This window comes from Ictalurus punctatus, chromosome 28 (assembly GCF_001660625.3).
Source record: "Ictalurus punctatus breed USDA103 chromosome 28, Coco_2.0, whole genome shotgun sequence".
Lineage (NCBI taxonomy): Eukaryota > Metazoa > Chordata > Actinopteri > Siluriformes > Ictaluridae > Ictalurus > Ictalurus punctatus.
In genome coordinates, this window is record NC_030443.2 from 18,838,458 (window position 1) to 18,856,074 (window position 17,617).

At 42.5% G+C, this 17,617-nt stretch overlaps 1 protein-coding gene across 5 annotated transcripts in view; it reads left to right on the forward strand.

Moving 5' to 3' along the window:
- Positions 1-17,617, forward strand: part of LOC108260149 (nucleus accumbens-associated protein 2) — a 37,554-nt gene that overhangs the window by 16,303 nt on the left and 3,634 nt on the right. For 3 of the 5 annotated variants that reach the window (XM_053676962.1, XM_047151786.2, XM_017460198.3), the window contains 3 exons: positions 9,962-10,814; positions 13,885-14,055; positions 14,867-14,972. In XM_053676962.1, the coding sequence (XP_053532937.1) occupies positions 9,998-10,814; positions 13,885-14,055; positions 14,867-14,972 (1,094 nt within the window). In that variant the 5' untranslated portion in view covers positions 9,962-9,997. Of the gene's footprint in view, positions 1-7,654; positions 8,215-8,240; positions 8,565-9,961; positions 10,815-13,884; positions 14,056-14,866; positions 14,973-17,617 lie in introns of those variants that run through there. The other 2 variants (XM_053676961.1, XM_017460202.3) reach the window with 2 other exon arrangements.

Sequence of the window (17,617 nt, forward strand, 5' to 3'; positions counted from 1 at the left end):
CAAAGTCCAAAATGTAAAGTGTTGAAGTGAAGTCTGTCTCTGTTTTTATCCTCCGTCCCGCCTCAGCCGCTGCGCCGTCCTTTTATTCTGTTTTAAAGCACAATTCTAAAAAGAGGACGGTGGAGACAGACCTGCAGCAGAGACACACACACACACACACACACACACACACACACACGACTCTCAAGTCGCTGAAGGATTTTTGTCTCAGATCAGAGTCACTCTTTGTTTCTTTTTCCGAGCTGTTGGTCTCTCTCTCTTTCTCTCTCTGTCCAATCTCTCTCTCACCCTCTCTATGTCCAAACTCTCTCTCTCTCTCTCTCTTTGTCCAAGCTGTCTCTATCCAAACTGTCTCTCTGTTCAAATAGTCACTCTATGTCTCTCTTTTTCCAAACTGTCAGTGTCTTTCTCTGCCTGGGCCGTCTGTCTCTGTCCAAACTGTCTTTCTCTCTCTGTCCAAACTGACTCTGGCTAAGCTCTCTCTCTCTCTCTCTCTCTCTCTCTCTCTCACACTCTCTCACTCTTTGTCCAAACTGTCTCTCTCTCTCTGTCCAAATGTTCTCTGTCCAAGGTGTCTCTCTCTATCCAAACTGTCCTTGCCCAAGCTGTCTCTCTCTCTCTCTCTCAAAACTCTGTCCAAGCTGTCTCTCTCTCTCTCTCAAAACTCTGTCCAAGCTGTCTCTCTCTCTGTCCAAACTTTCTGTTTCTCTCTCTCTGTCCAACCTGTCTCTCTGTCTAGATTTTCTCTCCACCCAAACTGTCTCTCTTTTTCTTTTTCGTTTTTTAAAAATACTGTTTAAATTTTTCTTCTTCATGTCCTTTTCCATCATGTCTCTCTGTCCATCCTCTGTCTCTAGGTCGTCTTTATATTTAAACCTTTCTGCCCAACCTGTCTCTCTCTCTCTCTCTCTCTCTCTCTCTCTCTCTCTCTCTCTCTCTCTCTTTCTTGTCCATTTTTCTTTGCCTAGCCTGTCTCACTTTCCAGCATCTCTGATCCGTCTCGGATATTCTGTTTGTGTTCCTGCTCATAACCCATGAGGACAGCTGTCCTGCCTGAGCGACGGAGGAACCTTGCCGTCTTATCTCTGGTGGGTTGAGTTCAGTGAGACACTTCTGGGCCCATAACCCAGGTTAGAGACAGAGCGGTGCGATGCCGTGATCCTCAGTGGCCTGATGAAGTCGTGTTCTTGCAGCAGGTCACAGTTTTCGAGCATCAATGACACCGCGGTATCGATTGGTTCTGGATGTCCTTTTGTCTGGAGACAAAAACGTCCGATATCCTGATTGCAGAAACATTTTATTTTATTACAGATTGATTTGGCGTTCCTTTGACTTTTAAACTTTTACGCTAAATGTCATTTGGGTTTATTTGGAGTAACTCAGCCAGAACATTACGTCTCGGCTGCGGAGATTTTAATTGAATCATGTCTCACTCTGTGGGAATCGTTTAGCAGAGCTTCATTTGCGTGTACTCATCAAGCTAGCTCCTGATTTCCGCCGGGGGTGAAACGTGTGCGTGAGTGCGCGCGGCAAACGGTGAAACGTCTCGGTCGTTTGTTCTGCATTGCACACGACCGAAACACTGAGAGCTAAACCTTCAACGGTGACGTCAGCTTCTCCACACCTGCTGAATTACGCAGTTTCCTAAAATGTCACGGTTGCTACAATTTTAGCTTCGTAGTTGAACATCTGATATGTGCGTAAAAAGCAAACATGGCTGGTCTGTCAGAAGAAAGCGGCAGTTTTACGCGTTTATACGTATGATGGAAATAATTAGAGCGCAGTCACATGACCGACGAACGATTTAGTATCGCTGCGATCAAAGATGGCCGACTCCGACGTTATGGCAGTGTGAGACATTTTATTTCTTAAAACCTCAGAGTGTGAGCGCTGCTGCGAAGCCGGTCTAAAATCCACCAATAGGCCGACGGCTAACTCGCAGGACAGCTACAGGTACGGTAGAAGCGATGACGATAAACGCTAAGCGGAACGTGATTAACGTACGGGCGGGGTTCTCTTTAGGCGATCCTGGGTTAATGGCGCACGCAGATCGTTTTCTTGAATCACGGATCTACCGTTAGACGGACTTCATGGACAAACTTTTGAGTCTGGACCGGACGTCGAAGAACGCCCGAGGCGTATCGTCTGAACCGTTCACGTGTCGTGTCATCCGGCGCTCACGTAGAGAGCGTTGTCGAGGCGCAGAGAGAGAGCTCTGATTGGCGGGACTGTTGCCAGGGTGCTCCCGTCCGGCTCAAAGAACCCAAAGCTGCGTCTCAAACTCCTTCCTGCAGCCTATAGGATGTGCAGCAAGAATAAATCCCTTCACATACGTAGTGCGCTGCTGGTTCTGAAGGGAGCCGTTTGGGATGGAGCCAAGTGTGTGTGAGAGTGTGCGAGTGTGTGTGTGTGTGTGTGTGTGTGCGTGCGTGCTCAGGCGTGACTGCAGTGTTTGAATATTTATAAAGCCGGATCGTTCTTACGGAGGATCCGTAGAGCCGAGCGGAATGTGGTTAATATGTTTATCAGTTACGCGTGCTTTAGGTCGTCCAGCTCTGAGCACCTAAAGTGAGCTTTCTAATGCAACTTTAATTACACCTTTATGTAACACTCATATCATTTTTTACTCCAGAATAATTATAGCATAAAGCTATTATATATAGAACTATTTTTAAAGCTTTAAAGTGATATATCTGCATATTTCATACTTCCAGCGGAGTGCACGTTCTGAACACGGAAAATTAGGCCACATGTTTTCAAGCACACTAGAGCAGGTTTCTGATGTGTTTCTGTGTCTTTGTGGGGACCCAGGAGGATAGGAATATTGAACGGTTTTGGCCTGTTGGGGATATTTTGCTGGTCCCTACATGAAAAGAACGTTGCAGCTTTTATTTAAAAACCCAGAAGAGCTGAAAGGTTTCCTTTTGGTTACTGAGGTTAAGGTTGACGTTTAGGTGTAGCATAGCACTGATTAGCTGCATTCATAATTATAGCAATGGAAGATCCTTACAAGGATAGAAAGACGTGTGTGTGTGTGTGTGTGTGTGTGTGTGTGTACCCGATAAAACTGTATATTCGATTCAGACGTACATCTGAGTGCAGAAGTTTGCACATCCTTAAAACTCAGTGAAGAAATGTAATTTACGGCGTGTTCCTTCAGCGAAAATGATCAAAGTGTTTATTAAAGGCTTCACAGTGCGGAGAATCGTTCCATTTCTGAGTGTGATAAATATGATCTAGACCCACTGTTTGACTTTATAATCGCCTCCAAACTCTTTCATGTCCTTGGATACTCTTGGTTGTATTATTATCCTTTTCAATTATTGTACATCTTTTATAAACGATTTTTCTGCTGATATTCTCTTTTGATTTGGGTTGTTGTGTTGCTGCAGGATAACTCGGCTAGTCCTTTATAATGTCTTGGGACTGTATGCTTTATATGTCATTAGTAAAATAGCACATTATTTCACTTCTCCCAACCAGATAAACTTTTAGGGGGATAGATAGATAGATAGATAGATAGATAGATAGATAGATAGATAGATAGAGAGATAGAAACAGATACTTAGAGACAGATAGATTGATTGATATATTGATAGATGAAAAAATATAGAAAGACAAATACTTAAACAGATAGATACTTAAACAGATAGATAGATAGACAGATAGATAGATAGACAGATAGATAGATAGACAGATAGATTGATAGATAGATAGATAGATAGACAGAAACAGATATTTAGAGACAGATAGATTGATTGATATATTGATAGATGAAAAAAGATAGACAAATACTTAAACAGATAGATACTTAGACAGATAGATACATACATACATACTTAGATAGTTGGATAGATAGATAGATAGATAGATAGATAGATAGATAGATAGATAGATAGAAACATACATACATACTTAGATAGATGGATGGATAGATAGATAGAGAGATAGAAACAGATACTTAGAGACAGATAGATTGATTGATATATTGATAGATGAAAAAATATAGAAAGACAAATACTTAAACAGACAAATACTTAAACAGATAGATAGATAGATTGATAGATAGATAGATAGATAGATAGATAGATAGATAGATAGATAGATAGATAGTAATAACACTTTTCATTTCCTGGAATATAACTTTGCTGGTTGCATCACAACAGCTCGCGGTTTTTCTGGCGCGTGCCAGGTTCACGGTGGCCGCCATTTTCTCTCTATACTGTTATCAGATATGTGCGAAGGCTATATTTAGTGCGTTGTGTGTGCGCGTGTATGTGCGTGTGCGTGTATGTGTGTGTGTGTGTGTGTGTGGGCGCGCGCGCGCGCTTCTGCATCTTTTTCAAGTTCGAGAGCTCGTGCCGTTTCCTTCCTGCTCCACGTTATTTGAACGCTCGAGCCTGGCACGTCCATGCATGTCTGCAGACTCTGTACCGGGCACTGCATTGCAGCTCGGTGTGAGCACGCTGGCAGTGAGACAGGAAGGCGCGAGCGGAGTGGCATGACGCGCGGGAGGGGCTGGCGCGCGATCCACAGGCACGGCTAACGGGAGAGGGGGAGGAGCTTTACTTCTCTAACTCTGCTCTAATCACAGAGCCCTCCGTTACAGACGTTCGTACAGAATGTAGAGATTTAAAATAAAAAGAGAGAGAGAGAGAGAGAGAGAGAGAGCTTTAGCGAAGAATTTGAATCCGGTCACTTTCTGTTTCGCGCGCTTGCAAATGCCTTCACACGTTGCCATGGAAACGGGACATTCCACTGAGCGCTTGAAGGGGGGGGGGGGGGGGGGGGGGGGGGGGGGGTCCGTGACACGTTCTACACTTTTAACGACCGCGCTAGTGATGGGAAACTAATTATAATTATCCCTAAAGGGTTGAATCGGTAGAATAACGTGTATTATGTGGAATAAAATACTATGTGGTAATGTTATAGGAAATTAAACGAAGCGGAGTTACTGTCACCCCCCGAAACATGAAGTCCTGAAGTGGATTGTTCCTCTTATAGCACAATAATCTGTCAACCATTACAATTTTTGTGTTTATTCAATTGTTTACAGTTACATTTAATGTCCACGAACGTCCACAAAACTGGCCGGTCTGTGTTATCGCTTACGCTACAGCAGCTGTACACTGTCGTTCCCTCACCAGCCTCACTGTTTCCTCTCTGTTGAATTTCATAAGACAAAAAATAAACCCATAGCTTGTCATGTGCACGAGAAAGCGCTGACACCGGAGACTCCTTCCGTAAAACGTCTCCTGAACACATCGACGATCACACGCGTTTTTAAAAATCCGTTGACGCGGCGCAGCCGCCGTGTACGTGAACGAGAGCGTTAATATAAACCTGAGATTTTCAGGGAATTATGACCGAGCGAATTTAACAGTGCTGCGGTGTGAATAATATAAATCTCAGGCTAGATTTATTACACAATCAGATCGGACTTGTTCTTCTTTCCCCTCTAACATCCAATCCAACATTTTCTGTCATGTCTCATTCTCACATTTTGCCTTTATCTCCCTTCAGCGTCTTTTATCCTCTGAGCCGCTTTTGGATGTCACGTGCCTTTATGTCTCCGTGTGTGTAGAATTGTTCGTTTTCGAAACCCAAACGTGTGGAAATAAAAGCAGTGACTGAAGTGTTATCTCTGTCTGTCTCTGGGTTTTTTTTTGTTGTTGTTGTTTTGTTGTTTTTCTGAGTAGTGTAGTGCTTTTATCTCATCTTACTCCATTTGCATCTTATTTGGCAGAAAACGTCAGGACCGTCCCATCTGCCACTGCCACATGATATGTGAAACGTGGTGTCTTTCTTTTGTTCCGAGTCCTTTTCCCAGCCGTCGTGTCCTGATATCATACGTCTGTACAAAGTGACACTCTGTCTTCTTTCGAATGCCAGATCTGTAGACACGACGTTTCACCAAAGGAAGCGTCTGCGAGTGCAGACAGATCTCTCAGAAATACACAGAGAGAGAAAATAAATAAATAAGCCAACGTACAGTGCAGCTCAGATTCGGCCTTGCTCGTATACAGCTGCTTTGTGTTTACAGAGGAGGGTTTTTAAGTTCTTTATCCTGTTGCAGATAGTGTGCGTGTGCGCGTGTGAGTGTGTGTGTGTGTGTGTCGAAGAGAGGTTGTGAAAAACAAACGCGCCATACGGTACATCCAGTTTCTGATCGACTGCTGCACATTTCTCACGTCTCTGGTAGAGCTGTGTGTGAATTTGCCATCCATGTCCACATTATCGTAAGATAAATCAAAACTCACGTACGCCTCGTGTAAATTGTCTGTTTGTTGAGCGCGTAGCGACCGCTACCATTGTCGCTTATGGGCGTGGCCTGTCCTGCATCGATTTATTTATTTGTTTAAGTTCAGATTTTAAAGAAATGGTACTTGCTGTGGAATACGTCAAGCTGACGAATTGATTTCCGTGTTGCGTGCTCAGCTTCGCTCTAGCTTTGTTCTCAGATTAGATTAGCAAAGCAAGCTAACGGTACTAGCTACGCCTCGGTCGCTGCACATGTTTAATGAGACGTTGCTGTATATGGCGGTGTAATTTTTCTTCCATTTTGGCTTCAAACTGAAATGTGGCACTGATTGCACGCAGGAGTCCTGCCCTGAATACGCTATTTCACTTAACAGATGTTTACATCTAGTCCACGAGACACAATAATAACCGAATGTACACAAACGAACCAGTTCCCAAGTGTCCACGCGCTCGATTATTAATCCCGTGTGTCGTTACCTGGATGATCAACGACTGTGTTTAAGTTTTGTCACTGTCTGAGGCCGTCGTTTGCCCTGAGCAGCTAAACCGCCCACTGTTCTTCAGAAAAATCCTCCAAGTCCTGCACATTCTTTTGCTTTTCCAGCATCTTCTGCATATTTCACCCCTTTCCACGATGTTGAGATCCATCTTGTCGCTCTGAGGGACTCGTACACAACTAATACGAAAGGTGCGAACGTCCACTGAATGTATCATCCAATGGTACATTAAGAGCCAGGGTGGGGGGTGTAAACTTTTGACCGGGCTGATCGGTGTAAATTGTTCTTCAGGACTTTACTAAATAAAAAAAACAAAACGCTATTATTATGATGATGATTATTATTACGATCCCTCATTTTTCTTTAAATGACTGACATTCTGTGGATTCTGCAAGGCGTATGTACACATCTGACCACAGCTGGAATCGCTACACCGTGTTTGTAGATAATCAGAGGTCTTCATACAGATGTGTGCATTTTAGTAATGGAGATCTGCACCTCTTTTTTTTTTTTTTTTTAATGAGTCGCATCCTTCCATCCATCCATCCATTTCTTGTCTCTGTCGGGCCCTTGAGCAAGGCCCTTAACCCTCTCTGCTCCAGGGGGCGCTATATCATCTCTGACCCTGACATGCTGTGGTGTGAAGAACAGAATTTCACTGTGTATTTGTATACGTGATCGATAAAGACTCATCATCGTTATCATGACTGGGCCGCGTTAAATGCGATTCCTTGTCTCTCGGTGCTCGCAGGAGTCGATTCAGAGAGTCGACTCGTGTGCGGAAAGGACACGGAAAGCGTGCGTTTTTAAGTCTGAATGTGATTCTGTGTGCGTTTACTGAAGTAGACCATCGATGATTTATAAACTTCATCTGGTTATCATGTGAATAAAGCTGCTTTGCGCCGAAGCAAGTGCTTCGGCTGAAGGGAAATTAGTCAAATGAAGAGTTGTCGGTCGACGTCGTAATTAATATGAGTCCGGAGTGCGTTCTGCGTTCCGCAGTCTGGGAGTTTTCTGTTCCAAGAAGAGCCGAGTCTCTGGGGCTTCGGCGTGAAGTGCAAAGCCCGTCGAATTGCTTTTCTTCACTCGTACTGTCCTTAAATGACTTTCCTTCTGTCTCAAAGCCCCTCCTTCGCCTTTCCTCTGTCTCCCTTTTCTGTAACTGTAGCCTGATTTCTCTTCTCTCTCTCTCTCTCTCTCTCTCTCTCTCTCTCTTTCTCTCTGCGACGTATAGATGCTGCATTGATTACACACAAACCCTTTCCCTTTTCATCGCTGATGCACTGGAACCCAGCTGCAGAGAGAGCGAGAGCGAGAGAGAGCGAGAGAGAGAGACGGACAGAGCGAGAGAGAGAGAAACAAACAGTCAGAGAGAGAGAGACAGAGAGAGAGTGTTTTGCGAGGAGTTAGAGAGCGTCCGAGGTTTTCCGCTGCGACTGAAGAGCGAACTTGGCAGGTCAGACTTCTACGGTAGAGGGATTGATAGAAGTGCAGAAGGGGGGAAAGTGTGTGTGTTTGTGTGAGTGAGAGTGTGTGTGTGTGTGTGTGTGAGAGAGTGTGTGTGTGTTGTGGCAACGTTTCAGTTACTGTTCCTGGAAATCTGCTGCAGAGAATTTCTCAAGAGAATTAATGCCACTCCATCCAGCGTGTGTGTGAGAGTGTAAGAGTCGAGACGAACACACGTTTGTGTGTGTGTGTGTGTGTGTGTGTGTGTGTGTGTGTGTTTCATATTTTTTACGCTTCCTATCGTTTTACGTGTTAAGTAGTTAGACGTGGAGCTGACGGAGATTTGCCGGAGGTTTAGGTGTAAGTATCAGGTGTGTGTTTTTTTCATAGTTTTTGCATTCTTTTGAAGGCGGTGCTGGCAAAGAGGCTTCGGGAAACTCCGCCCCCTACCGAACACCTCGGGGGGGTGGGGGGTGGGTGAGTGGGGGGGTTCTATTTGGCCCCTTGCATGAGATCACGATCTAACGAAATACCGCGTTTGCGTTGCGTTTCTGTGTGTGGTGTAGACTTTAATCTCTTGCCGTAGTATTTTTGGATTTTATTTGTGAGATAATCTTTTTTTTTTTTTTTTTTAAACTTAAATTTCACGTCACGTCTCTTGAACTGGCTTTCGGATCCGAGCTCGTCCCGGCCGTCGAAAACAACCGTTTTAGCTTCGTCCGCGACTTCTACTGGCAAAGAATGACGCGTCACGTGACGGAAGGAAAACGGTATTTAAATGAAGGGGTTTTTGGGTTTTTTTTGTTTTTTCGAACACGCCGATGAGTTCCGATCCTGAAGAATCCCCTGGAAACTTTGAGACGCGATAAAGTACGAGTAAGACGCATTCGATAAACAAAAAATATCACCTTGCCTCATCGTATTTGACTTCCTGCACTGCTGCTCTGTGTATCTGAGCTCAGATCTGTGAGAAAGGAAGCTAGGAAGGAAATTTAAGTTAGCATGGTGGTGGTGGTGGTGCTGGGGGGAGGGGGGGGGGGGATTAATTGAATTATGTCATTAACGTAAACAGAGCTGAGTCTAACCTTGAAGCATTACGCCTGATGGTTGGGATGATTTAGGAAAATCTGTTCGCTAACTACTCGAGTCGTTTCCTTGAGCAAAAGAATCTTTTCCTTCGTGTCGTGCGGCGTATTTCGGTGCGTGTCACGCAGGGTGTCGTTTTTTTCACTTATTCCAATTCCATCTGTCTCTCAGCCTGCTGTTTTTTCCCCGTCGTGCCTCTGTCTCTAATCTGATGTGAATATATTAGACGTGCAGAGGCGTGATGAGAACAGAACGATGTGTGTGTTGTCATTCAGAGCACCGATAACGCTCCGAGTCGCTTCCCCTCGCACCCTCCTCTACTCGCACTTTAAATTAAGGAATGACCTTCACGTCTACAGACTCCCGTCTCCTTTCGGTCGCGATCGAGTCGCGAAGTGACGGAGTCACTGCGAGCACCCCGACGCTGATTAGTTCCCCGGGACAGCATATTAAGTCTGTTATTCTTACTCTTACGCTTTAAACTGCGATTTTTCCAGTGATGAAATATATTTTTATCTGTCGAAGAGACGTAACGTTGTGGAACATCTGCAAAGGAAGTTCGTTCTCCTTCCGGGAACGTTGAACCGGACAGAAAACTCGCTCGTTTTAGATGGTGATAAAAAATGGCCGTAATGTTCGCCCTGACCCCGTGTCCTTGTTTATCTCCTCAGATGAGCCGCTGTGTGTTTGCGTGAACGCGGGCCGCCATGTCGCAGCTGCTGCACGTGGAGATCCCGAACTTCGGCAGCGCCGTGCTGGTGTCGCTGAACGAGCAGCGCCTGCAGGGCCTGTACTGCGACGTGTCCATCGTGGTGAAGGGGCAGGCGTTTCGGGCGCACCGCGCCGTCCTCGCCGCCAGCAGCCTCTACTTCCGCGATCTGTTCAGCGGCAGCGCCAAGTCAGAATTCGAGCTGCCTTCCTCGGTCACTCCGGCCTGCTTCCAGCAAATCCTGTCCTTCTGCTACACGGGGAAGCTGACGATGGCGGCCAGCGAGCAGCTCGTGGTCATGTACACGGCCGGGTACCTGCAGATCCAGCACATCGTCGAGAGAGGCATGGAGCTCATGTTCAAGGCTAACTCGCCTCACTGCGACTCGGCCACCGCTGCCACAGACGAGCCCGGCTCGGAGCCTCAGAGCCCCAACAACAACAACGCAAACAACACCGTAGCGGCGACGGCGGCAGCGACGACGGCGGCAGCGGCGGTTATGTTGGCTCCTCCCAGCTGGTCACCTTCACTCCGCAGGGTGAAGACTGAGGGCAGCGAGACACCGCTCAGCCTCCTGGGAGGAGCTAAGAGGGGTTCTGGAGGGCGAGGAACCTCATTCTTCTACCCCGGGGTGCCGGGAACGTATCCCGTCGTACCCGGTGAGCGGTCCAGCCCAGGAGCGTCCAGTCTGCCCACCACAGACAGCCCTACGTCTTATCAGAACGAGGACGAGGAGTTTGACGAGGAGAACTACGACGGCATCGGCGACGACACGTTCGCACAGCTGTACAGCCGCGCGGCGAATCCTTACGCAAGTAAATGTCACATTTGATCCTCAACTAGTCTCAGTGCGTGATCAGTGTCCGGGTTCGACTCAAACTAACGAACGTCGTCACGACACGCGTTCGGTCGACGCCCTCTTCCCTTCACGAGTACAGCTAAAAGGTCTCGTCGACCAACAAACATCGGCGCGAAAGGCGGCGCGAAACAATTCCGATTCCGCGAACTTCATCGCCAATTTTTAAAAAACGCCGCAGGAAAGTTGTCTTTTTTTTTAAATTAAAGAACACGTTGTACGTTTTATCCATTTATAGTTACCTTTAATGGTTTGAACTGCAGTTAATGTCAGAAAACTTCATCCTCTGACTGTTACAAAGCGCTGACGCCGGAGACTCCTTCCGTCAACGTTAAATAAACGTCTCCTTTGCAGAAGACTGCGACCTTTGCGTACGTTTTTTAAAATTGAGAAAAAAAAAAAAGAAAATCTTCTTATTACTGGTTTATCACTAGCGGGGCGTCCGCCGTACAAGTCTCCGCCGATGAGCTGTTACTATAGCGACGTGCCGGTAACGTACATGAATATAAAGCGCATCACTATAACGCTGTGATTTGCATCTGCGTTGCTGTCAGGAAATGAATCGACACCGTCTGACTAATCACGAATCCAGAAAAGTCTCTGAAGACAGTGATAACTTCTGAGTGTTTAGCTCTGAAGGGAAGTGAAGATTTCTGTATTTTTCTCCACTCGGATTCGTATAAATCCAGTAACGCGGATATTCGCGAGCAAGCCAGGTCGCTGTCGTGAACAGACCCTGTTATGACATGTCTTATAAACTGTTTATGATGCGTACGTCCTGGCGTCGGAGCAGTGTACGGTAAAGAGCGTGCTAGCGGCCAGCTTCGTGATTGCGCCGGTGTGTGTTCTGTTTGCGCACGTTCTTCTTTCTTTTCTTTTCTTTTTTTTTTTTTTTTTATTTATAAAGGATTTGCTCCTTCACCTTCTCGGGGATGAGACGAGACGTCGCTGTGGGTCGTTGAGAGTCAGAATGAAACTCCTTAATGAATGTGCAGGACTTTAAGACAGGCCGTTGTGCTATGAGTCAAAGTACGAGTGAAAAAGAAAAGAGGGAAGAGAAAAAAAGAACAAGCGAAAGATTTTAATCGGAAATTCACTAAAATGGAAAGACCTCCCTTGCCCAACTGCGTGAAAGTCAAAACCCAAAACAGGGCATTATTTACACTGTAGCGTGTATCACCGGAGACCTTCCCGAGAGCACGGAGCGGATGCGGGTATTTTCGTCTGGTATTCCGTACTCCGTCTATTTACCCACATATATCGGGTACGACGTGATAGTGTTATAGAACCTATTTAGTGCCCTACAGACCGAACGGAACACAGCCGGGAGTCTTCTGCTGTATTTACGATTACGTCTGAAAACGGATGTAAGATTCCAAACAGAACTGAATTAGAATGAATACAGTCGAAACAGATACATCTCATTTTTAATGAAAAAGTCAGTCTCGGTGAAGATGCAGCTTATAGGCTTGTTGAATTCAGTGAATCTTAACCAGCCTCATTAATAGAATAGCGTTCAGTAGGATAGAACGTGAGTCGACTTTGTATTCGGTAAATGATTCATTTGAAGTCCGTTGAAGCAGTTAGGAATGTATCAAATGATCAGAGTCGAACAGACGATAAAATGTTTGAGGAGTTTGGCACGAAAAGTAAATACGTAAACAGATTGTTTACCCTTTTGATTACAACACCGGATAAATCAGCTTGATGGTCAGTTGAAATATATATGAGATAAAAATGAATAAAAGTTGCAGTGATGGCATGTGAAGGACTGCGTTAACGAAGGAAGGAAGAAGGAAGGAAGGAAAGCAGTAGGATTGAGTGCGGCGTCTCATGCGTCGCTCTGGAGCCTCGGATTTCCCATCTTCCTGTAATCCATTCGCTCTGTAATGAGTTCGGACACGGCAGGGTCACCACAGTGTGAGATACCTGAGAGCTGCGTGTGTGTGCGTGCGTGTGCGTGTGTGTGTGTGCGTGTGTGTGTGTGTGTGTAGAGGTCAATTAAAAGCGGATCAGAGAAAAAAAGTCGAACTCTTCTGACACTGTCGTTAGAATTAAACGCGTCGAGTCTTGAGCGTCGCGTCACGTCGCGACACAGGAAGTGACGTGTTTATTTTACATTCAGGGTATGGGCGCACGCTCATCGTGTGAACGTGTGTAGGTGTACGTACGTGTACATAGAGGAAAAAATATTTTTGCACGTACAGGCGAGGGAGAGAGTTTGCGTACGCTCAGGACAAAACGTATGGAAAAATACACGAGATGAATGAATATGCATGAATATGTTAATGAATATGCAAATGAGGAGGGCAGAACAGCGGGCGGAGTCGGTACATATCGGTCTGTTCCGCGTCCGTGTTGTGATTGACCGCCGACTCAAAGCCGCTTCAGGAACAGAGACTGTGTGTGAATTTGTGAATTTATTAAACACTCCGAATACATTTATTTTTTTTAATGTTCTCCGTACGATGTTTGATTTCCGCCGCAAAGTTGCTTTGCTTTTGTTTTTTTTTTACGTTACATTCATGAAAATGTTTTTCCCCATTTGATCCTCCTTTAATCTGCGTTCTAGTTCACGTGTCATTACGGACACGTGGAACGAATCTGGAGTTTCCGTTATAGTCCTGGGGAACGTCTGCGATGGGAACTCATCACGGCTATGAGGAACGAAAATAATCACCCAAAAAAAAAAAAAACTCATTTACATATTTCTCATTTCCTGCTCCTCTTTTGCATGTGACTTCATTTACTTAATTTATTTTGTAGAGAACTTGTTCAGTGTGTGAGAAGACACGTGTAAATTAGCTTCTTTATTCGGGATCTTGGTAAATCAGAGCCTCAGAGTGTGTCACAGATGGCCCTTTGTTACTGACTCAGCTACACAAATGGTTAAATAGCATATGTTAAGATAACAGTTAGCGTCTCTCTCTCTCTCTCTCTCTCTCTCTCTCTCTCTCTCTCTCTCTCTCTCTCTCGCTCTCTCTCGCTGTCTCTCTCTCTCTCTCGCTCTCTCTCTTTCTGTCCCTCAGTGACGGATAAACCCGAGATGGTTCCTGTGCCTCTGGAAAGTCGTCCTTGTGTTCTTCTACGTCGTGATTTGGTGGCTCTGCCCGCTAGCCTTATTAGCCAAATCGGCTACCGCTGCCACCCCAAACTCTACACAGAGGGCGACCCGGGGGAAAAACTCGAACTAGTCGGAGGTGAGTGGACCGTTTTTATCTTTTACATATACGGGGACGCCTTTTGCAACTCCATATTACACAGTAATACGGAATAAAGCACACCGTATCATGCTGTTATAGGAAAATAATAATAATAATAATAATAATAATAGATGGCAGAGGACGGTGCGGTGAAGCGGCGTTTCATCACAACCCTAAAACTGAAGTGTTTCTGTTATATCAGTGATTTCACTGTTCTGTATTTTTTTTTACTAATCAAAGAACTTTTTGTCCGTTTACGGTTACGTTTCATCGTCTCGAACGTCCACGAAACAATTTCGTTACTCGGCTACTCGCTGTTATCGCAGCTAGGAACAGTCGTTCCTTCAGCCGTTTCTCATCGGAAAATTTCAAGTTACAGCTTTAGCTCTGACTGTTACAAGGCGCTGACACTGGAGACTCCTTCCTTCCGCACTGACTTGCAGCCGCACTTAATCGGGAAATTAATCAACACCTTCTGACCAATCAGAATCCAGAATTCTAACAGCGCTGTGGTGTAAAAGATTATTTCGATGCTTTAAATGACCCGTTCAGGACCAACCGTATTTAAATTTACCTCATGTGCGTCATTTTGCCCTCAAGTTGTTTGCTCGGGTGATGTAATGGACCTTGTGCAGTGTGTTCCTGTATTGCCATGGGTGCGTGTGTGTGTGTGTGTGTGTTATATTTACATTCTGGGGTTATTTTGTGCCACCAGAGTTGCAAACACACTACTTTGGGACAACAGAGCACTGTTTATGGACACTGTGTGTGTGTGTGTGTGTGTGTGTGTGTGTGTGTGTGCACGTAGGTACGGGAGTGTTCATGACCAGAGGACAGCTGATGAACTGCCACTTGTGTGCCGGCATTAAACACAAGGTCTTGTTGAGGCGACTGCTCGCTACGTTCTTCGACAGGTTTGTGGGAAAATTCCTCGTCTCTGATTGGCTGGCTGGTGTCCGTTATTTCCGGAACATTCTAAAGCAGAGTTGCTCAAAGTTTTGAGTACATGAAATTTTTATAAATTGAACATTTTTAAATTGACACTTTTGGAAATAATGGTTTTAATATTCAGTAAAAACCTAGATGTACCGAGATGTAACCATAGCAACGGTCATGTAGCCTGTGCTAGCCTATTGATGTAGCTGATGAGGTTACTAAAGTGACAGAATAATTTAAAATAGATATAATAATGGTTTTATTTCTCGTCATAATAACTGGAGAGATAATGCATCTCTGGTTATTGCTTGATCTCAGGACGCTATGTTCGCTACAACCTTCACACACCTTGCGTAAGAACTCCGCATTTTAACGTCTGCGATATGAGAGAATGATTGACAGTTGTGTAGTTGTTTTTTTAACTCTCCCATATTAACTGACTCCCAGGAAGCCCCGCCCCCTTCAACTCATCCCACATTATTACACAACAAAAACCTATGGTGTTGAATTAACACCTACAGTGTTTATATATGACCAAGTGGGCACAGATGAACTCTGAAAACATACACTGAACTCTCAGGGTATGTTCAACTTAGACATGTATATATTTACCATTATACATGTTTTATAACATTAGACACGTATATATTTAACATTATACGTTATATAACATTAGACACGTATATATTTAACATTATACGTGTTATATAACATTAGACGCGTATATATTTAACATTATACATGTTATATAACATTAGACGCGTATATATTTAACATTATACATGTTATATAACAGACGTGTATATATTTAACATTATACATGTTATATAACATTAGACACGTATATATTTAACATTATACGTTATATAACATTAGACACGTATATATTTAACATTATACGTGTTATATAACATTAGACGCGTATATATTTAACATTATACATGTTATATAACATTAGACGCGTATATATTTAACATTATACGTGTTATATAACATTAGACGCGTATATATTTAACATTATACATGTTATATAACATTAGACACGTATATATTTAACATTATACATGTTATATAACATTAGACGAGTATATATTTAACATTATACATGTTATATAACATTAGACGCGTATATATTTAACATTATACATGTTATATAACATTAGACGCGTATATATTTAACATTATACATGTTTTATAACATTAGACGCGTATATATTTAACATTATACATGTTATATAACATTAGACGCGTATATATTTAACATTATACATGTTTTATAACATTAGACGCGTATATATTTAACATTATACATGTTATATAACATTAGACGCGTATATATTTAACATTATACATGTTATATAACATTAGACGTGTATATATTTAACATTATACGTTATATAACATTAGACACGTATATATTTAACATTATACATGTTATATAACATTAGACGCGTATATATTTAACATTATACATGTTATATAACATTAGACGCGTATATATTTAACATTATACATGTTTTATAACATTAGACGCGTATATATTTAACATTATACATGTTATATAACATTAGACGCGTATATATTTAACATTATACATGTTTTATAACATTAGACGCGTATATATTTAACATTATACATGTTATATAACATTAGACGCGTATATATTTAACATTATACATGTTATATAACATTAGACACGTATATATTTAACATTATACGTGTTATATAACATTAGACGCGTATATATTTAACATTATACATGTTATATAACATTAGACGCGTATATATTTAACATTATACATGTTTTATAACATTAGACGCGTATATATTTAACATTATACATGTTATATAACATTAGACACGTATATATTTAACATTATACATGTTATATAACATTAGACTCGTATATATTTAACATTATACATGTTATATAACATTAGACACGTATATATTTAACATTATACGTGTTATATAACATTAGACGCGTATATATTTAACATTATACGTGTTATATAACATTAGACACGTATATATTTAACATTATACATGTTATATAACATTAGACGCGTATATATTTACCATTATACATGTTATATAACATTAGACACGTATATATTTAACATTATACATGTTATATAACATTAGACGCGTATATATTTAACATTATACATGTTATATAACATTAGACGCGTATATATTTAACATTATACATGTTATATAACATTAGACACGTATATATTTAACATTATACATGTTATATAACATTAGACGCGTATATATTTAACATTGTACATGTTATATAACATTAGACGCGTATATAGTTAACATTATACATGTTATATAACATTAGACACGTATATATTTAACATTATACATGTTATATAACATTAGACGCGTATATATTTACCATTATACATGTTATATAACATTAGACGCGTATATATTTAACATTATACGTTATATAACATTAGACGCGTATATATTTAACATTGTACATGTTATATAACATTAGACGCGTATATAGTTAACATTATACATGTTATATAACATTAGACACGTATATATTTAACATTATACATGTTTTATAACATTAGACGCGTATATATTTAACATTATACATGTT